This window comes from Nerophis lumbriciformis, linkage group LG23, assembly GCF_033978685.3.
Source record: "Nerophis lumbriciformis linkage group LG23, RoL_Nlum_v2.1, whole genome shotgun sequence".
In the NCBI taxonomy this organism is placed as follows: domain Eukaryota; kingdom Metazoa; phylum Chordata; class Actinopteri; order Syngnathiformes; family Syngnathidae; genus Nerophis; species Nerophis lumbriciformis.
The window spans coordinates 8,992,556-9,014,975 of NC_084570.2; the positions used below are offsets into that span (position 1 = coordinate 8,992,556).

The window sequence follows — 22,420 nt, forward strand, 5'->3', positions numbered from 1 at the left end:
ACTGCACATGAAAAAAATGGTCGTTGTTCTTACACTTTCAATGTGATGAGGGCAGTTCTGTCCAGTGGCTTCAACAGGAATGTCATCGTATTTCTCAAAATTAATCCCAGTGTTGCTTGCAGAGAACAGCTCACTAAAAGGGCAGAGAGAAAACCACAGACTCAATGATTAGTTTCCAACCATGTTTGACTCCTTTGCAACCAGTCATTGGACACTTCAATAGGAACATATGCACACAACACAAATACAAAGACTGAACAGTCAAGTTTCGGCCAGAGCGAAATTTAATAAGTCAATTAACCAAGCGATATATGAAAATGAAGTCGGTCATTTTTCCAGGGTCGATAACGGCTGTTTACATTTGGGTTTACGGGCTTCAAGAGCATTCATTCTTTGCATCGGTTTCAGCAGCTGCGCGTGTGTGTGCCATAGGAAATGAAAAGAAAGTTGCGGAGCCTCTTGTCATTCATTAAGTGTCTGTGAGCGGAGAGGCGGGGTCACTAGCATCACACAGTGCAACAAGTTAGCCCGTGACAAACACAGCAAGCAATAGTAGAAACACGGAGAACAAAATGATTGCAAAACCAAATACCACCAGTGTGGGAATATTTCGATTTTAGGCCAGTGGAATAAGGTGAGACGAGGAAACAATTTGTTGAATTTGCGCCAGAATGGTGCCAACAAAAAAATCTAACGCGACAAACTTGCATGCCCACTTGAAATCCAACCACCCCACTCAGTATTTCCAACTGGTAAAAGATGTGCACATGAAGACAGTCCAAACTCAAACTGAGGTGTTTGGTGAACAAGGTAAGTGCAAACGAAACAGCACAAAATAGTGTGCGCTCAGAGAAAGTGTGGTTAACTACGTCGCCAAAGACATGCTGCCCTTTAATACTGTTGAAAAACTAGCATTTCCAAAAACGCTCCAAACGTTTGACCGACATTTGTCATGTTGCCATGTCATGTTAGTGTTCTTTACTCGGAATCTACCAGACTTGAATTTTTTTGTAGCAATGTGAAATGTCTTAAATATCACCATTTCATTATTAACACTCAAACAAGGTTCACATGTGCACTCATACATATAGACACAAGGCAATCATAAGGCCTACTGTAACGCACAATTTAAAAAAGAGAACATCCCTAAACTGTGCTAGAACTGTCGCTAACAAAAGTGTAGATCTGGGCAATATAGATCAAAACTCATATCCCGATATACAGTATAATGGCCCATGAATGGAAATATCCGTTGACGTAACAAAGTATTTCGACCATGTCTTGTTTTTACATTTTCGGGACAATTAGGGGATCCCAAATACACAAAAACAGTTACCAAAAAGTAAGAAAAGTAGGTTTTGCATTATAGGATCCCAACTTAAGAGGTGTTTTGAGATAATAAAGAAAAGGCCTTGAAAATAATATAAGAAAAGTCAAATATAATTTCCAGTCTTCTTTAAAAAAAACATTTAGCTATGCTCAATCCTTCAGCTAACAAAAACACAAAAGAACAAAATGTGAAATAAAGTGCCCTGGATTCAGAGGACATGTTTTAACGTCAGCAGCAACATGAACATTTTTTACCTTTAACAATGGTGTTTTTATAGGTAAATATTATTATAGGACATGCACACAAATATTTTAGCCAGGAACACCAACCTGCCAACTGCTTCATGATGCTGTGTGACAGGCTAGTTACTTCTTACTTTACCGAAAAAGTAATTTAATTACTAACGGAATTACTCTTTAATAGATGTAATTGATTACTAGGAAAAGTAATTAATGTGTTACTTAAAAAAATTACTTCAAATATCAGGCATAATGCAGTTGAAATAGGTTTAATTTATATATATATATATATATATATATATATATATATATATATGACAGCAGTTTGTGCGTCTGAATGTGTGCCTTTTAAAAGGCGGTGCCTGTTGCTTAGTGACGTGTGACGTCAGCGAGTCTGCGCAGTTATCTTGAGCAGTTTTTTGCAGGCTCGCAGCAGCTGTTTGTCTGCTCTAACGGCAGCTTTTTTTAATCTTTCACTGGTTTGTGTTACCTCTGCTTAATAATTAGATTGAAAGTGCTTTCATGGCTGTATGTTCCTGTCAACAAGCGGGGTATTTTTTGAATGGAAATTCAAGTATTTCTTACACGCACGCGCACACACGCGCACACACGCGCACACACGCGCACACACACGCACACACACACACACACACACACACACACACACACACACACACACACGCGCACACACGCGCACACACGCGCACACACACACACACACACACACACACACACACAAACAAACAAACAAACAAACAAACAAACAAATAAAATAAATACTTGAATCTTAAAATACGGGACAACTCCGTATTATAAGGGACGGGTGGCAACCCTTTCACTATTTGAGTAGCCTTTGTTCTGCCATTTGCGTACTGGCGAGCGATCTCTGAATCAAGTATGCATACAGCTGAAATAGGCTCTAGCACCCCCCGCGACCCCGAAAGGGACAAGCGGTAGCAAATAGATAGATGGACAACATTTTGATCAAAATAAAGTAAATAGTGCAAAATACTATACATAAAACATCTACTTTTGGTTTTTGCCCTTTAAGTCCTCCTGTGCCCAATTTATTTCCTGAGTTTGTAAACTAACAAAAATGAACAAAAAAACCCAAACTTTGTGATGGTTAAAAAATAAAAACAAAATAAATTAGATCACTGCAGTTTTGACCATTTACTGATACTTTATTCCCGACATGGAGGCCAGGATTAGTTAGCCGCTCGCGAGGACGCTATATTGCGTTAAGGATATGGCCGACGCCTCAGGCTACTGCATCCGAACTGCGTGTCTGGAGCTCCTGGGTCCCGCTGTCCATCCCTTCCGGGTGCCCGTCTTGGTTGGGGCCTGTTGGGCCTAGTCCCTGCGTCTATTGTGGTAGCTTGGTGCTGCAGGGTATTCTGAGGTGCTGCGAGTCGGCCAGTTGCTGGGGTAGTGACCTTGTTTGTCAGCATGTCTGTGATCTTCTTTTAATTCTTTTTTTTTAAATTAATTAATTAATTAATTTATTTTTTAATATATTTTATTAATATTATTTTTAAATTTTTCCCCTCCCTCAGGGGGGGGGCTCGGCGGGGCGGTTGCTGGTTGTTCCATCTCCATCGTTGGGGTCCCTGCGGGTGGGGTGGGTGGTTCCCGTGGCCCTGTGCCTGGGTGGTCCTGCGGCGGCCGATTTGGGTGGGGTGGCTGGCCTCGCCGCGCTCTCCGGGGGTGGGGGGTGGGCTCGTGGGGGCCCGGTTGCCGGTGGGGCGGGGGCGGTCTTCCCGTTCGGTTGCGGGGAGTCTCTGGGTCCCTCAGGCGGGGCGTCTCGCCTTTCTGCCCGTGTGGGGTGTGGTCTCTCGCTGGCTTGGGGTCTGGCTGTCCCCTGCTTTTCTCGTGCCCTGTCCTCTGCCGGGTGCGTCTGTCTGCGGCCTGCTGCTGGCCCTTGTGGGCGGTACGGTGGGTCGGGCTCTGGGGTTCCTGTCGCTGGCCGGCTTGGCTGCGTGGGGGCGGTGGTCCCTGGTTCCCTGGGCACCACGCCTCCTGTTTGTGGGTTGGGCTCTCGGGGGTGATGGGGCCGTGCTCTGGCTCCCACGCACTCTGGGAGTCGAATGTATTGTACATGCAAATTCACATATGCTCACATACGTGCATAGGTACCTACGCTCCCACATACATACACAAATACAGTACATATTTACCTACCTAATGTTCGTACATCCACACGCACATTCAATATTCAAACATACACATACACATACTGTACATATACATTCACTGTACAAACACATATACACATTCTGTACATATACATTCATTGTACAAACACATATACACATTCTGTACATATACAAGTACATATGCATACTTACACTCATGCACATAATCACGTTTCATCAAACATATATTAACGTTGTTGCCCTAGGGTAAACTGGGTGTAACACATGGCACACTGACAAAGCTTAACCTATTGTGACTATAACAATCTACAAGGTTAATGTAGGTTGCTTCTCTTTCTCCCCCTCCATTTTTCTGCATTCTTTCGTATCTCAAGTTATCATTACGTATATGTATTGTTGCATTTAAACAACTGTATTGTTGATAATAAAGGTAAATTATTGGTATTGTTCATTATCAATAGCGCTATTTCTATTGGTATTTGTATTGATCCATTTGTAGTGTAATAATGCTCATTGTCATTTCTGTATTATTTTTTATTTTTCGCTAACTGCTTATTTGCTATTACTTTTACCATCATATTTGTACATGTCATATTTGCTGATGTTGCTCTATTGTTGTTGTTGTTGTTGTTGTTTGCTGTTGTTGTTTTTGTCTCTCTGTCTAATCCCCCTCTTGTCCCCACAATTTCCCCCTCTGTCTTCTTTTTTTTTTCTCTTTCTATCCCCTCCTGCTCCGGCCCGGCTGCACTAAATGATAATATAAATACATTTAATAAAGTCAAATACAAATAAGGCAACAAGAGAAGTATCCTACACTTCTCTTTTGTAAAGTAAATCTGAACAGCCGACATGGGCATCTACATCAACTATATGATTTGCCTGAGAAGCTGGACAGGACACACAAAAAAAAAAAAAAAAAAGGATATGGCCGTTCGATTGTCGCCATCAAATTTGCGTGATGTGTCATCAACATGCATTATCACGATAAGACAATGGTATTAAACGCGCTGTTGTCTGCTAAATTGATACCATTTATCTCATATATCCTGCAACCCTTGAACACAGTCACTATTTATGCAACCCATCGAGGCGATTCTCTTTGCATGCCTGCTTGTGTGTGGTTTGGTTCTCTGTGTGGTGTGCAAAAAAAACATACAGTAGAGTGAAAATGTCATTATTCTTCAGATATTATAATTAGTATAACTTACAATTACAAATAAAAGTTAGCGCTTATATCAGATCTCATTGGGTTGCGCTAGGGTACCCAATCTTGTGGGCCACGAGTGTAAAATGCAAGGTTATTTTTTCCCCTAATAAAATATACAGTGCATCTTCACTTTTTCCACATGTTATGTTACAGACTTATTACAAAATGGAATACGTTTATTTCATCCTCAAAACACGGACAGCGAAAAGTTTTTTTTTTTTTTTCCAAGTGTATTAGAATAAAAAAAAATCGCATAAGTATTTACAGCCTTTGCTCAATACTTTGTTGATGAACCTTTGGCAGCAATTACAGCCTCAAGTATTTCTGAACACGATGCCACAAGTTGGGCACACCTATCTTTAGACAGTTTTGGCAATTTCCTTTTGCAGCACCTCTCAAGCGCCATCAGGTTGGATGAGAAGCATTGATTTCATCCAGGATGTCTCTGTACATTGTTGCATTCATCTTTCCCTCTATCCTGACTAGACTCCCAGTTCCTGCTGCTGAAAAACATCCCCACAGCATGATGCTGCCACCACCATGCTTTACTGTAGGGATGGTATTGGCCCGGTGATGAGCAGTGCCCGGTTTCCTCCAAACATGACACCTGGCATTCACAACAAAGAGTTCAATCTTTGTCCCATCAGATCAAATATTTTGTTCTTATGGTCAGAGTCTTTCAGGTGCATTTCGGTAAACTTTTTACTAAGAAATCGCTTCAGTCTGGCCACTATAGCATACAGGCCTGATTGGTGAATTGCTGCAGAGATGGTTGTCCTTCTGGAAGGTTATCCCCTCTCCACAGAGGAATGCTGTAGCTCTGAAAGAATGACTATTGGGTTCTTGGTCACCTCTCTGACTAGCCTAAGATGAATGCAGCAATGTATAGAGACATCCTGGATGAAAACCAACGCTTCCCATCCAACCTGATAGAGCTTGAGACGTGCTGCAAAGAGGAATGGGCGAAACTGCCCAAAGATAGGTGTGCCAAGCTTGTGGCATCATATTCAAAAAGACTTGAGGCTGTAATTGCTGCCAAAGGTGCATCAACAAAGTATTGAGCAAAAGCTGTAGATACTTATGTACATGTGATTTTTTAGTTCATTATTTTTAATATATATGGAAAAATATCTTTAAAAAAAAAACCCTAAACTTATTCACAGTCATTATGGAGCTTGTCTGTAGAATTTTGAGAACAATAATTGATTTACTAAATTTTGAAGTAAAGCTGTAACATAGCAAAATGTGGAAAAAGTGAAGCGCTGTAAATACTTTTCAGATGCACTATATGACTTACTGCTCAAGGCGTTCATTGAGTGGCGTTGGTTTGGACCAGTCTCCGTCATCTCTGACCTCCTCCACCCAGCGGCTGTTTCCACCTCCGCCACCACTATACCCACCGTGGTCGAACCTGAACCAAAGAAGAAAACCATGATGTATAACATATGTGTGCCTGCAGTCGTCCGGATGATCTTTTTGTAAGTACCAACAATCAAAAAGGAGAACATGATCATCTCACCGTCCACGATTAGCATTGCTTCGGTCATTGAAAAATGCAGACTTTCCTCTGTTGTTTCCAAAGCTGCTATAGGCGTCCTTGGCGGTGTTCCACCCACCAGCATCTGACAAAGTCATAGGACAGAAATGAGGAGTCAAGTTCCTCACCACAGCCGCTCAAGGTTTGCACACAGTCAAAGAGGATTGCCACCTTTGTTTTCGTACAACCCGAAAGCAATCGGCTGAGCAGTGTTGATGGGATTGAAGGCTCCGCCCCTGTTGCCACGGTAGCCGCCTCCAGCCAAGCCCCCTCGGCCCCGCTCCATGCGAGGTGGGCCACGGTTATATGTGTTGCCGCCAGTCATGCGGTTGTCATGGAAGCCGTTGACAAAGTTGCCACGGCTTGCATCCCAACCGACTGCAAGCGGGACAAAAGTGACCAAACCGATTACTATAAGTAAGACAAGCCACTACGGAGCACACATTCAACTTTAGAGAAGGCCCACTTACAGGCGGCGGCAGGAGCGATGGTGTAACCGCCCTGTCGAGCAGCAACAAACGCATTTCCTGCTAAAACAAAAACAGTATTTCATCAGTGCCCTCGTTGATTATAACTTTTTTAACAATCACAAAATTATATTGTGGCGACCTTTGAGTGCTTGTAATCGCAAATGAAAGCCGTAGAAAGTGGCAAGCTACTTTTAGACAATTTAGCAGGCTTTGTTGGGAGCATGAATGAGCACTGAATCGATGCGTCTCACCATTTTTGGGACCATCGTTGTTCCGTAAATGGGGAGGAATGTATCGTCCTGCAGACACAGAAAGACATGAGCATCATTCTCATAAATGCTACATGGAGCAATTAGGTGCGAACCAAAACCCAAACAACTGCTGCTTAAGGCAACAGATGTGGCAGTGCTTTGCAATATTCACAGTGCCCCTTCATGCACCCACGTGGCTCTCTCTATGTTTTTATGGCATCACACGGCCAATCAGCTAGGTTTGCGATTACCAACTGCTCTTACAGATAAGACTGAGGAGGAAGCGCTTACTGTTGGTGCCGCCACCTTGTCCGTCCGCTGCAGTCAAGTCTAGGACAGCAAGCTGAGGAGGTAAACACAAATTCAACAGTCAAGTTTGGCCAAAGGTGTAAATAAACAAAAGTTGTCAGGAGCGGGGATGTGAATGCAGATATATCTGTATTTAGCTCCTTAATAATAAATAATAATAATAATTAATTAGGATGGATGGATTTATATACTGTAGCGCTTTTCTAGACACTCAAAGCACTTCACAGAGAAGTGAGAACCCATCATTCTTTCACTCCACATCCACACCTTGATGGCGGTAGGCTACATTTGTAGCCAAAGCTGCCTTGGGGTAGTTTTTAAATTAGTTTGATTCCACCAGGCGGTAAACAACAAATGTTTTACTTTTACACACACAAACTTGTGGGAATTATGACTACCTTGTCTGTCGTATATTTGTAGTTGCTGAAAGCATTGGTATACATTTTTCCAAAGAGAAGATAGTACTATTTCTATATGTTTCATAGAGGAAAAAGGGGCACTAATGTTCTTACGCCCCTTCTCAAATGGTGGTATCAAAAATGTTACAGATTAAGGACCTCTTGTGCGTTCCATGTCAAATTATAAATATTCAGCTCCTTATTAGTTGTTAATTAGGTTGTTGCGCTAAGGGAACACAAAGTCTTAAATCGCTATTAGCTAGCGAACTAGTTTGACGCTAGCAGGAATATCTATTGGTCACATTTTCATACAAGTGGAACCTCAATTTAGGAACCCCTCATTATACGACCTTTTCAATTTACGAACCACAGATTGAATAGAATTATGCTTTGTTGTGCAACCCTTATCTACGTGTTGTACAAACGTTTAATCTATTAAAAGCCATTTTGTGTCGGGCAGCACATGCAGCGTGGGCGGGCTTATCGATCTCCAGTGCTCATTCAGTCAGTAGAGCAGTGCTGTCGTTAGCTACTGTGCTAATTGGTACTTTGTGAGCTTTTTATAGCCTTTTTACAGCATTTTTTTTTTGCTTAGCACTCAGCATGAAGCGTTGGAATTGGGGGTTAAATTACCAAAATGATTCCAGAGCGTGACCCCTGCTGCTGCTCACTGCTCACCTCACCTCCCAGGGGGTGGAACAAGGGGATGGGTCAAATGCAGAGAGTAATTTCAAAACACCTAGTGTGTGTGTGACTATCAGTGGTACGTTAACTAACTTCTAGATAAGTGAAGTTGGTTTGAAATATTCAGGAAATATCCACAGCGTTGTTGACAGTTCCACCCCCCACCCTTTCTTTCACTGCATGGAAAAAATATTAACCGACAAAGTAAAGTGGATTCTATTTTCTATTCCTAAGCACTGTAGCAACCTGGCTGCTAAAGTTAAGGAGTTGTGTGATTTTAATCTGTGAGTGCACCACAGGGCTAGTGACAGTGTGTGTGTGGGTGTTTGTGAAAGCAGGGCGTGCAAAAAAATAAAGTTCAGCTGTTTTGGCTTTGTTTATAAAAAGAAAGTTGATACATCACCCCCTTCTTAAATCAGTTTGATACACAGTACTGTATCGCACTTTACATTGTGTTCAAAGTCTACAAACCTTTACTAAAATATGGACTTTTGTCAAGGCTGGAACTCATTATGTTTACACAGTTTTATGGAGAAATTTGCTTCAATATATGAACCCTGTTCAGGCACAAATTGAGTTTGTAGTACTTATATAGTAGGCTGGCTATAAGATGTGTTTCCTGTTTGTGTACCTTGCTCATCGTGTTAAAATTAGGGCTGTAACAGTTTTGTAGATACCGCAGTATTACGGGTTCGAAATCCTCACAATAACGCTGAGATGTGTGATGGTATCAAACAGAAACTTGGTGAGTGTAGTTTTTTTTCTACCGCTTTTGCGTTGGCCGGTTTGAACATAAACTTTATCTACCAAAAAGCCTGCGGAAGAAGTGTGTTCGTAGTAAATAAGAGGATTTTTTTCTGCACATTTCCAGGAAATGTCATCAAAATCCCTCCATAAAGTTTTGAGTTAAGTTGCGAACAAACATAAACCCAGATAAAAAAAATTATCTCTTTTGCGGAGGTAATACAAGTCAGGGTACTGCAAAACAAAGCACATCACTATCGTCTCGAGCGTTTCAAAGCCTACTGGCGAAAGACATCGTAATATGAGAAGCTACTTGAGAAATGATTACCCGGAAATTATATTTAAAGCCAGCAAGGCTATGCATCAGTTAGTGAGATATTTAAATGATTAAAAGTAAAATTGTCAGTTCACTTTTCTGAGGAACAGCATTTTCAAAAATAATATTAATAAAAGTCCACTGCTTCTCAGAAATTAAAAGTTGTACGACACTAAACTGAACATTACTGTTTTACACTTATTACACTTGATGTTTACATTGTCACTTTAAAAGACACTCAACTCCTAAGTTTTTTTTTATATTTGCTCAAAACAGTGGATGTTCCCACACAACTATTTGCACTTAAAATATATTGTGTTCAATTACAGTAAGTGTGTTTATTCTGAACGTTTCTGCTACTTTATTTTACACACTATAAAATTTTTATCTTACATTTTTTAGGACAATACCACAATGTTATTACCGTGGCCTTAAATTAATATCCTGACAATCGTTACATCCCTACTTAAAAAACGCACTAGGTTTTGTATTTGTCAACCCATTTAAACTTCCAAATTTTGTTTTGCAGTGTTGCCATATTTTTTAAATGATACTACGCCTGGGTCGATAAGACCATAAAAATATGTATCGCGATAGACACGAAGTTGATAGCAATAAAAATGTGTTTGATAAAATGTTCTATATACCGGTATATATATTTTTTTATGGTCAAAAGAAACCGGAAAGAATGAAGACTGGTTGGTTGCATAAACAAAGGCACTCACGGTCTGGTAAACTAGCAAAACAGGAAGTTATCTGTGAGCAATGGAAGAGACACGCTAAACAGCCAATCGCACAACAGTATCAACTATCAAGTTTGGTTGTGCCAACTTGCTGTCTTCGCTGTTGATTCTCTGCATGGAGTGAGAAGTGAAACTAAAAATGAGTGCTGCAGAGAGCGAAGAAATTGTCGATTAAACAGTTAAAGTCAGTATGGCAATTTTTGGGATTTTTTTCAAACGGACTGTGTAGTAACACCGTAAATCTCGCTCTAGAGGTCAACCCTCGGAGTATACCTTCTCAACAGACCTACATGTCACACTAAAGGTGGCCGTATGAACAACGCCAACACTGTCATAAATATGTGCCACATAGTGAGACCACACTAAAAAACAATGACAAACACACTTCGGGAGAATATTTGCACTGCAACACAACAGAACACATTCCCAGAATTCCTTGCAGCACCAACTCTTCCGGGACGCTACAGTCATTTTCCCTTGCTTCCCTCCATGTGTTTAAGAACGCACTGCTGTTAGATGGAGACAGGTGTGGACAATATTGGATACACTTGTCCCCATACTAAAAGTATACAGCGAAGGAGAAAAACTATATGATGTTGCTTTCATTTTGACAATACAGCTGCTGTGACAGAGTTAATGAGGTGAGGAAACACGCTGTCACTCCTGTTTTTTTGTTGTTGTTGGCCAAACTGTTGTACTGAACTACAAGGGGGCGTTAGAGAAGAACACATCTTGTTTATTAGACTTTATCTTTATTAGCCAAACTGCTTTGTGTTTTATTTTGATATCAAAAAGTAAACGCCATGTTTTTTGTATAAAAAAAATTCATGTCACAAAAGGTATTACTTTAAAAATCATTTAACACATAATTTTGTTAATGTTTTATTGTGTGTAGTTAATTCCTATACGACATATGTCTGCTCAAACTCTTAATGGATCTGTCCCGATACAGCACCTACATGTACATAACTTAAAAAAATAATAATAATAAATACTTCCCTCTCTCAAAAGGTAAACAGAGATAAAGGCATCATGAAATGACAAAAAGCTGACAAGTTTATATTAATAATGAATTTTAAAAAACTATGTATGCATGCATGCTTTGGAGCCCCTGCCTGGAAAGAAAATAATGTTTGCCTTGGTGCCCTTTTAACTTGCCTCGGTGCCCTAAAACAGTATGTTTCAACCACTGTGCCGCGGCACACTAGTGTGCCGTGAGATATTGTCTGGTGTGCTGTGGGAATTTATGCAACTTCACCTAATTGGTCCAAAAAATATTTTTTGCTCATCAATAATTATAACAATGTGCCATTGTCTAGTGCTGTGTAGAGCTTAGCAGGGTAACCACGTAATACTCCATATCAGTAGATGGCAGCAGGTAGTTCATTGCTTTGTAGAAGTCGGAACGCGTCGAGAATGTTTTGTCGTCATCCCAATATGCAGAGCACAGCGTGCAGGTAAAAATGTATGGGACGCTTAAACCAAAAATTAACAAAAGGCAAGTCCCGCTAGGAAAAGGCACTGAAGCATAGGGATGGCTATGCAAAACAAAAATAAAACTGAACTGGCTACAAAGTAAACAAAAACAGAATGCTGGACGACAGCAAAAACTTACAGCGTGTGGAGCAGAGACAGCGTCCACAAAGTACATCTGTACGTGACATGACAATCAACAATGTCCCCACAAAGAAGGATAGCGTATGCACAACTTAAATAGTCTTGAGTGCGAAAATAAAGCAGGTGCGGGCAATAGCACTCAAAGGAAGGCGTGAAGCTGCTACAGGAGAACACCAACAAAACAGGAAGGGTCACCAAAATAACAGCGCAAGACAGGAACTAAAGCACTACACACAGGAAACAACAAACTCAAAATAAGGCACGACAATCTGGTGGCGTTTTATTTTTTAAACTCTTCTGCTGGTGGTGTGCCTCTGAATTTTTTTATGAAAAACTTTGCCTTGACTCAAAAAAGGTTTAAAAACACTGCCCTAAAATATGAGCCCTCCTTTAAGGCAACACTTGCCTTTACCTTAAAAAGTTCAAATTTGAGGCCGAATGAACAGCAACAAAAAGTGCAGATTCGTGGTTTGCTTAATTGATTTAGAGATATCCAAGCAATGAGGAACCTCAAATTTGGTACATTTAGTCATTTTCAGCCTCCAAACTGGTGTGCTACGTCGCGAGTGACGCAGGGCAGTAAAAACAGTAAAAGTCAATATGGCAGTTTTGGGATTTTTTCAAACAGATCGTAGTCCTTCGCCGCACTCATGTTTTCTTTTCAACCCCTGTCCGTTTCCTATTCAGATGTGTGGAAACAGGTAGGAACTAAAGTGCAAGACTGTATAAATAAAGTAAATAACAAAATATAACAAATATGCTACTTTAAAATAATAATCTGGTTCAATAATTACTACAGAACATAAATTAATTCCCATACTTGTATAAGAATAATACCAAAGTGAATGGTACACAAAACCACGTTACTTCCTGGCAGTAAACCCGCAAAAAATTGTCCTCAGGTTTCTCTATGTTTACATTTTCACACTATTTTGTTATACTTTATTTAGCATTTCTTACATATTCCTTATTTTTGCACCTTCATTTTAAGAAGTTATTGTTAAGTGTTCATTGTGATTTTTTTTTTTTACATTGTTTTCCATGGTTGTTGACATTTCCTTTCATTTTTGCCCTGATAACTGAGGGGATTTTAATCAGAGAACGGTTACATTTGAAATAAAAATGTTGACATGTAATATATTTATCCCCTGGACCATAAATTTCACAGGTCTAAAAAAAAATACCAATAATTATCGATACCGATCAATATAAAAACTGACATTGTGATACAGCTTTCAGCCACATTGCGGTTTATTTAATTGATTTAGCTTTCAGCCACATTGCGGTTTATTTAATTAATTTAGAGATATCCAAGCAATGAGGAAACTAAATTTTGGTACATTTAGTCACGGTGGAACAGGGGTTAGTGTGTGTGCCTGAGTTTAATTCCGGGCTCGGGATCTTTCTGTGTGAAGTTTGCATGTTCTCCCCGTGACTGCATGGGTTCCCTCCGGGTTCCTACCACCTCCAAAGACATGCACCTGGGGATTGGTTAATTGGCAACACTAAATTGGCCCTAGTGTGTGAATGTGAGTGTAAATGTTGTCTGTCTATCTGTGTTGGCCCTGTGATGAGGCGGCGACTTGTCCAGGGTGTACCCCGCCTACCGCCCGAATGTAGCTGAGATAGGCTCCAGCGACCCCCCGCTACCTCAAAAAGGGACAAGCGGTAGAAAAAGGATGGATGGAAACTGTGTGCTGGTTAAGCAGACACAGCGGGATGGCTACGTCAGTGTTTTTCAACCTTTTTTGAGCCAAGGCACATTTTTTCCATTGAAAGAATGCGGAGGCACACCACCAGCAAAAATCATTAAAAAACAAAACTCAGTTGACAGTAAAAAGTCATTGTTGCAATTGTTGGATACAACTTTAAACCATAACCAACCATGCATCACTGTAGCTCTTGTCTCAAAGTACTAGGTGTACTGTCACGACCTGTCACATCACGCATCACTTATTTTGAGTTTTTTGCTGTTTTCCTGTGTGCAGTGTTTTAGTTCTTCTTTTGAACTCCTATAATGGTGGCTTTTCCTGTTGTGTTGGTGTTTTCCTGTTGCAGTTTCATGTCTTCCTTAAACGCTATTCCCCGCACCTGCTTTGTTTTAGCAATCAAGACTATTCGAGTTGTTGCTATCCTTCTTTGTGGGGACATTGTTGCTTGTCATGTCATGTTCGGATGTATTTTGTGGACGCCTTCTCTGCTCCACACGCTGCAAGTCTTTCACCTGACTCTCACCAGATCCTTGTAGTTCGCTGAACTCCACACAAGGATCTGGGATCGAGGGCAATGCAAACTCCTTCAAGAAAGCAAAAAATAATGAACCAGGATCGCAGGGCGGGATTTCATAGATGTGACGTAGCGCAGAAGCGACTGTTTGATTCAAACAACAATGGCGGCACGCAGCGAGGAGTCGTATGCTGACATTGATTCTGCTATTGCAACAGTTTTGTCGAATCCATCAAATATTTAATATAATATATTTAATAGGGCTGGACGATATATCGAAAATAGTCGATATATCGCGGGTTTGTCTCTGTGCGATATAGAAAATGACTATATCGTGATATTCGAGTATACGTTTTCACGCAGTTGCTTTTAGCTGCGGGCATTACACTACAGGCGTTTCTCACTCTTTCTTATCTCTCCTTCTCACAGAGAGATAAAACAAGCACACCTTGTTACATACGTCACATACTGTCGCGCGTGCAACGTCATACGCCCTCGCGGAGCAGAGAGGTAGAGACATGGCTAACGTGAGCTGTGGTGCTAGCGGAGTGGTGCGAGTGGTAGTACGAGAGAGAGGTGTGAATCTGGTAACAAATGGAGGAAGAATTAATTCCCAAGAAAAACAGCACTGGGTCCACTGTCTGGCGGTGGTTTGGCTTCAAGCTGGAAGATGTTGAACAGACAACAGTAATATGTCAAGTATGCGGCAAAAGCGTTGCTACAAAAAGAAGCAGCACTGCTTATTTGTAGCATCATTTGAAAAGTCACCCGCTAGAAAATGAAGAGTGCTTGAAACTCCGCATGTCAACATTTCCGGCCGGTGCCACACCCACAAAATGCCAAAGCAACCATTTCCAGATCAACACCGTAAGAAAAAAATAGTCAACAACAGAAGGAGATAACGTCCACAGGAACCTACCACATAGTGAAGGACATTTACTATTTGATTTCCTATTATGCATTTGGGTGGATGGATGAAGTATCTTGTGTGACATCATGCACAAAAGTGCACTTTATTTGTTTTAAACTATTGTAGTGGCGTTCTGTACAAAAAGTGCACTTTAATTTAGTGTTGTTTTGATATGTTATCTTAATATCATCATGCACATAAGTGCACTCATAGCTTGTTTTAAAATGTCTGACAATCTTGCACTTTCTGTTTTGGAAATGACATGAATGTTTGTGCCACTGCTTAATAAATACAGTTTTGGTAAATTGACTTAGTTGTGATTTCCCTCTCTGCATGAAAGTTTAAAATGAGCATATATTAATGCAGTATGAACAAGAATATTTTAATGTAGAAACATAGAATCATCATACTGCTGTGATTATCTGCATCAAGTGTTCATTCAAGGCTAAGGCAAAATATCGAGATATATATCGTGTATCGCGATATGGCCTAAAAATATCGAGATATTAAAAAAAAGGCCATATTGCCCAGACCTATGTTTAATACAGATTTGATTAATTTATGATGGCTCAGGTGTGATTCACTACAATTTTGGATTCCAGTTAATTGAAATACCACAACACTATGTACCTCGTCTTCCGCCCGAATGCAGCTGAGATAGGCTCCAGCACCCCCTGCGACCCCAAAGGGGACAAGCGGTAGAAAATGGATGGATGGATATTGTTCAGATAAGTTAAATTTAAGAACTTGCACACAAAGCAACACTAGAGGCGACTATGACGTGCGCATTTTCCACGCATGTGTACTAGGTCGCGTTGTGCCGGCGGACGGAGGGGGCCTTAAACGGTGGCATTGTTGTGTGTGGACACGGATATGGTTAGGTGTGATTTACCCTGGATAACGGCTTCGTGTAAACGGGGGCCTTAGATACCTTTTTACCTGCACGCTGCCTCCCGCTGTGCTCTGCATATTGGGATCACGACAAAGCAATTAGCTACCTGTTGCCACCTACTGATATGGAAGAATATGACATGGTTACTCTGCCGAGCTCTTGACCAGTGTTTTTCAACCTTTTTTGAGCCAAGGCACATTTTTTGCGTTGAAAAAATGCGGAGGCACACAACCAGCAGAAATCGTTAAAAAACTAAACTCAATTGACAGTAAAAAGTCGTTTTCACAATTGTTGGATATGACTTTAAAGTATAACCAAGCATGCATCACTATAGCTCTTGTCTCAAAGTAGGTGTACTGTCACCACCTGTCACATCACGCCGTGACTTATTTGGAGTTTTTTTGCTGTTTTCCTGTGTGTAGTGTTTTAGTTCTTGTCTTGCGCTCCTATTTTGGTAGCTTTTTCTCTTTTTTTGGTGTTTTCCTGTAGCAGTTTCATGTCTTCCTTTGAGCGATATTTCCCGCATCTACTTTGTTTTTATCCTTCTTCGTGGAGACTGTCGATTCTCATGTCATGTTCGGATGTACATTGTGGACGCCATCTTTGCTCCACAGTAAGTCTTTGCTGTCGTCCAGCATTCTGTTTTTGTTTACTTTGTAGCCAGTTCAGTTTTAGTTTTGTTCCGCGTAGCCTTCCCTAAGTTTCAATGCCTTTTCTTAGGGGCACTTACCTTTTGTTTATTTTTTGTTTAAGCATTAAATACCTTTTTACCTGCACACTAGTGATGGGTCCGGCAACACCGATGCATCGGCGCATGCGTCGAGCTCATAGAGCAAAACCCTGTGTCGGTGTGCGTACCGCTTTTAAAAAGTCACATGACCGATCATGAGCTGTTTTGGTCACGTGACCGATACGCGAACTGTGTTGCACTGACGCCTCCTCTGTGCCCTGTGAACGGGTCTTTTCTACAGCCGGAGAAATAATAACTAAGAAGAGAAATCGTCTGAAATGTAATACGTTGGAAAAACTGTTTTTTTTTTTAAATAAAAGTGTAAAAAAAATAAAATAAAATTCCCAGTCCACAAGCATTCTCATTCACAACACGTTCTGTTAGATTTCCATGTTATGATACATGTTCACATTATTTATTGACTGTATCTAAAAAAGATAAAAATATATTTTTATTTAAATGAAGATACGAAATAATCCTAAATTAAATACAATGACTTGGTTTATATTATTGTATCCACTAGGTCATAAAATCAGTGTCAGTTGAGTCGGTCCATAGGTTGCCTGTAGGGATTTTTAAAGTTAAAGTACCAATGATTGTCAAACACACACTAGGTGTGGCGAAATTATTCTCTGCATTTGACCAATCACCCTTGATCACCCCCTGGGAGGTGAGGGAAGCAGTGGGCAGCAGCGGTGTCTGCGCCCGGGAATCATTTTTGGTGATTTAACCCCCAATTTCAACCCTTGATGCTGAGTGCCAAGCAGGGAGGTAATGGGTCCCATTTTTATAGTCTTTGGTATGACTCGGCCGGGGTTTGAACTCACAACCTACCGATCTCAGGGCGGACACTCTAACCACTAAGCCACTGAGTTTTAATGTCCAGCAGATGTCAGTATTTAGTGACACAGTATCAATACAGTTTTGCAATGTGTCGAAACGCTTCATGAAGCCTCATCAACCCATCACTACTGCACACTGCCTCCTGCTGTTTCCGACATCTACATAGCAATTAGCTACCTGCTGCCACCTACTGATATGGAAGAGTATTACACGGTTACTCTGCCAAGCTCTAGACAGCACCGACACTCAACCACAACACATAATTTGCAGACTATAATTACTGGTTTGCAACAAATATTTTTAACCCAAATAGGTGAAATTAGATCATCTTCCACAGCACACAAGACTGTATCCCCCAGCACCTCCAAAACCCTCAAATCTAAACTCCAAACATCCCAGAACAAGCTAGTCATATTACTTCTAGACCTCCACCCCAGATCCCACCTCACTCCTACCCACTTCTCCAAAGTGGGCTGGCTCAGGGTGGAGGACAGAGTAAAACAACTTGCACTGAGCCTAGTCTATAAAATCCGCTACACCTCCCTGATACCGAAGTACATGTCAAACTACTTCCTTAACGTAAATGACCGCCATAACCACAACACCAGGGGGAGCTCCACTAACCACGTTAAACCCAGATTCCGAGCTAACAAAGGTCTTAACTCATTCTCTTTCTATGCCACATCAATGTGGAATGCGCTCCCAACAGGTGTAAAAGAAAGGGCATCTCTATCCTCCTTCAAAACCGCAATAAAAGTACACCTCCAGGCAGCTACAACCCTAAACTAACGCCCTGCCCGGATTGTTAATAATCAAATGTAAACAATCAAATGCAGATACTTTTTCTTATGCCTTCTGATCTCTCTCTCTCTCTCTCTCTCTCTCTCTCTCTCTCTCTCTCTCTCTCTCTCTCTCTCTCTCTCTCTCTCTCTCTCTCTCTCTCTCTCTCTCTCTCTCTCTCTCTCTCTCTCTCTCTCTCTCTCTCTCTCTCTCTCTCTCTCTCTCTCTCTCTCTCTCTCTCTCTCTCTCTCTCTCTCTCTCTCTCTCTCTCTCTCTCTGACTGATGATAACAACCAAACCTAACCCTCCCCTCCTCCACACCCCGGATTGTAAATAATGTAAATAATTCAATGTGATTATCAAGTGGAGGAGTTCAAGTACCTCGGAGTCTTGTTCACGAGTGAGGGAAGAGTGGATCGTGAGATCGACAGGCGGATCGGTGCGGCGTCTTCAGTAATGCGGACGCTGTATCGATCCGTTGTGGTGAAGAAGGAGCTGAGCCGGAAGGCAAAGCTCTCAATTTACCGGTCGATCTACGTTCCCATCCTCACCTATGGTCATGAGCTTTGGGTTATGACCGAAAGGACAAGATCACGGGTACAAGCGGCCGAAATGAGTTTCCTCCGCCTGGTGGCGGGGCTCTCCCTTAGAGATAGGGTGAGAAGCTCTGTCATCCGGGGGGAGCTCAAAGTAAAGCCGCTGCTCCTCCGCATCGAGAGGAGCCAGATGAGGTGGTTCGGGCATCTGGTCAGGATGCCACCTGAGCGCCTCCCTAAGGAGGTGTTTAGGGCATGTCCGACCGGTAGGAGGCCACGGGGAAGACCCAGGACACGTTGGGAAGACTATGTCTCCCGGCTGGCCTGGGAACGCCTCGGGATCCCCCGGGAGGAGCTGGACGAAGTGGCTGGGGAGAGGGAAGTCTGGGCTTCCCTGCTTAGGCTGCTGCCCCCGCGACCCGACCTCGGATAAGCGGAAGAAGATGGATGGATGGATGGATGGATGATTATCTTGTGTGATGACTGCATTATGATGATAGTATATATCTGATAGTATATATCTGTATCATGAATCAATTTAAGTGGACCCAGACTTAAATAAGTTGAAAAACTTATTCGGGTGTTAACATTTAGTGGTCAATTGTACGGAATATGTACTTCACTGTGCAACCTACTGATAAAAGTCTCAATCAATCAATCAAAACACTACGCGGCACAGTGGTTGAAAAACACTGCTCTAGACAGCACAGACACTCAACAACGGCACATTATTTGCAGATTATAATTACTGGTTTGCAAAACAATATTTTTTAACCCACATAGGTGAAATGACATCATCTCCCACGCCGCGGCACAGTGGTTGAAAAACACTGGGCTACGTCGCTAGTGACGCAGGGCATTTTTTTTTTTTAAATTCAGGTCACAACACGTACAGGCCACGAAATAAAGAGTGTAAAAAAGCGGCGTACAGTCGTCCGAGGAGACATTTTTAACGATGTCAACTCCACGAGCTGCGCCTCCATTTTATGTTGGCGTCGAGCTGCGAGACAAACGCAGTGGAGATAACAGCGGATGGGGTGCGTTTCATTTGCTGACCGGGCAGAGCCGCGGGAGGCCGAGGTTTTTTGTTTTTTTCAGCCGCGCTGAACAAATGCCACATTTTCCGAGCTGGATAATGTTCACAACACGGGATGCTTAAGTGGAGTGTGTTAAAATATGACATTTAAAGTGGGAAATAACAATGTCGTTCACCCAAGTCAGGCGAGTGAACGATTGAAGCGCACCCATAGCTAGCACGTTAGCATCCTGCTAGCGGTCCTTTATTGGCTAGCCGGTGTGCTAACAGCGTTATAAGACTTTTCCCCCCCTGAATGACGCCATAAGCAACTAAGAAAACGAGCCACTTACCTGCTGTTCTAGACCGTGGACATTCTCGACGGACACATGACTCATCACTAAGGAATATGGGGGAAAAATGTTGACGTTGAGAAAAGGACCTCTTTGTTTGCCGGGGGTTCGATGTGATGTTATTGCTCCTTTGTCGCCTGCCTGGCCACGACAAAAGAGACACTCTGCAGGTTTTTTTTTTTTTGGTTTTTTTAAATATCCAACACTTTGCACAACGCACTTTTTGTCCCCCCCCGTTGGCTAAAAAAAAATGACACGATGTTTTGGCCACCAAGGTGGTACTTGATGCAAACCCCCCAGCTGATGGCGAGTTCTTCTACAGCTGGGAATGAAGCTGGCCCGATAAAGCACGCGCGAATAAAATAGAGGAAAACATCCGGTGATGGTGGAGAAAATAAAGGTCCAAATAAAAGCCGCGAAGAAAATAAAAAATAAATTTGAAAAGTGAACACAAAATAACTATTAGATTTTGTATATGTTTTATGGTGGTGGTATTTTTTATTTTTTTGATTGATTGATTGAAACTTTTATTAGTAGATTGCACAGTATAGTACATATTCCATACAATTGACCACTAAATGGTAAAACCCAAATGCGTTTTTAAACTTGTTTAAGTCGGGGTCCAAGTAAATCAATTCATGGTACAAATATATACTATCATCATAATACAGTCATCACACAAGTTAATCATCAGAGTATATACATTGAATTATTTACATTATTTACAATCCGGGGGTGGGATGTGGAGGGGGGGGGGGGTGTTGATATCAGCCATCACAGTCAACAATTGCATCATCAGAGAAATGGACATTGAAACAGTGTAGGTCTGACTTGGTAGGATATGTACAGCGAGCAGTGAACATAATGAGTTCAGAAAGCATAAGAACAAGTATATAGAAACCTCGTTTCCATATGAGTTGGGAAATTGTGTTAGATGTAATTATAAACGGAATACAATGATTTGCAAATCCCTTTCAACCCGTATTCAATTGAATGCACTACAAAGACAAGATATTTGATGTTCAAACTCATAAACTTTATTTTTTTTTTTGCAAATAATAATTAACTTAGAATTTCATGGCTGCAACACGTGCCAAAGTAGTTGGGAAAGGGCGTGTTCACCACTGTGTTACATCACCTTTTCTTTTAACAACACGCAATAATTAGGGCGGTATAGCTCGGTTGGTAGAGCGGCCGTGCCAGCAACTTGAGGGTTCCAGGTTCGATCCCCGCTTCCGCCATCCTAGTCCCTGCTGTTGTGTCCTTGGGCAAGACACTTTACCCACCTGCTCCCAGTGCCACCCACACTGGTTTAAATGTAACTTAGATATTGTGTTTCACTATGTAAAGCGCTTTGAGTCACGAGAGAAAAGCGCTATCTAAATATAATTCAATTCACTTCACTTCACTTCAATAAACGATTGGGAACTGAGGAAACTAATTGTTGTACCTTTGAAGTGGAATTATTTACCATTCTTGTTTTATGTCGAGCTTCAGTCGTTCAACAGTCCGGGGTCTCCGCTGTCGTATTTTACGCTTCATAATGCGCCACACATTTTCGATGGGAGACAGGTCTGGACTGCAGGCGGGCCAGGAAAGTACCCGCACTCTTTTTTTACGAAGCCACGCTGTTGTAACACGAGCTGAATGTGGTTTGGCATTGTCTTGCTGAAATAAGCAGGGGCGTCCATGAAAAGGACGGCGCTTGGATGCCAGCATATGTTGTTCCAAAACCTGTATGTACCTTTCAGCATTAATGGTGCCTTCACAGATGTGTAAGTTACCCATGTCTTGGGCACTAATACACCCTCATACCATCAGAGATGCTGGCTTTTGAACTTTGCGTCAATAACAGTCTGGATGGTTCGCTTCCCCTTTGGTCCGGATGACACGATGTCGAATATTTCCAAAAACAATTTGAAATGTGGACTCGTCAGACCACAGAACACTTTTCCACTTTGCATGAGTCCATCTTAGATGATCTCGGGCCCAGAGAAGCCGGCGGCGTTTCTGGATGTTGTTGATAAATGGCTTTCGCTTTGCATAGTAGAGCTTTAACTTGCACTTACAGATGTAGCGACAAACTGTATTTAGTGACAGTGGTTTTCTGAAGTGTTCCTGAGCCCATGTGGTG

The 22,420-nt window shown here is 41.7% G+C and overlaps 1 protein-coding gene across 6 annotated transcripts in view; it reads right to left on the reverse strand.

The window, feature by feature from the left end:
- The window catches only part of LOC133622446 (ATP-dependent RNA helicase DDX3X-like), a 39,839-nt gene extending 19,195 nt beyond the window's left edge, over positions 1-20,644 (reverse strand). For 2 of the 6 annotated variants that reach the window (XM_061985204.1, XM_061985202.1), the window contains exons 1-8: positions 20,287-20,644; positions 7,482-7,533; positions 7,191-7,238; positions 6,940-6,999; positions 6,641-6,847; positions 6,452-6,554; positions 6,230-6,343; positions 34-133 (exon numbers count right to left, since the gene is read on the reverse strand). In XM_061985204.1, coding sequence (XP_061841188.1) covers positions 34-133; positions 6,230-6,343; positions 6,452-6,554; positions 6,641-6,847; positions 6,940-6,999; positions 7,191-7,238; positions 7,482-7,533; positions 20,287-20,331 — 729 coding nt within the window. In that variant the 5' untranslated portion in view covers positions 20,332-20,644. The remainder of the gene's footprint in view (positions 1-33; positions 134-6,229; positions 6,344-6,451; positions 6,555-6,640; positions 6,848-6,939; positions 7,000-7,190; positions 7,239-7,481; positions 7,534-20,286) is intronic. The other 4 variants (XM_061985203.1, XM_061985206.1, XM_061985207.1 and 1 more) reach the window with 4 other exon arrangements.
- Between the last annotated feature and the right edge of the window lie 1,776 nt (positions 20,645-22,420).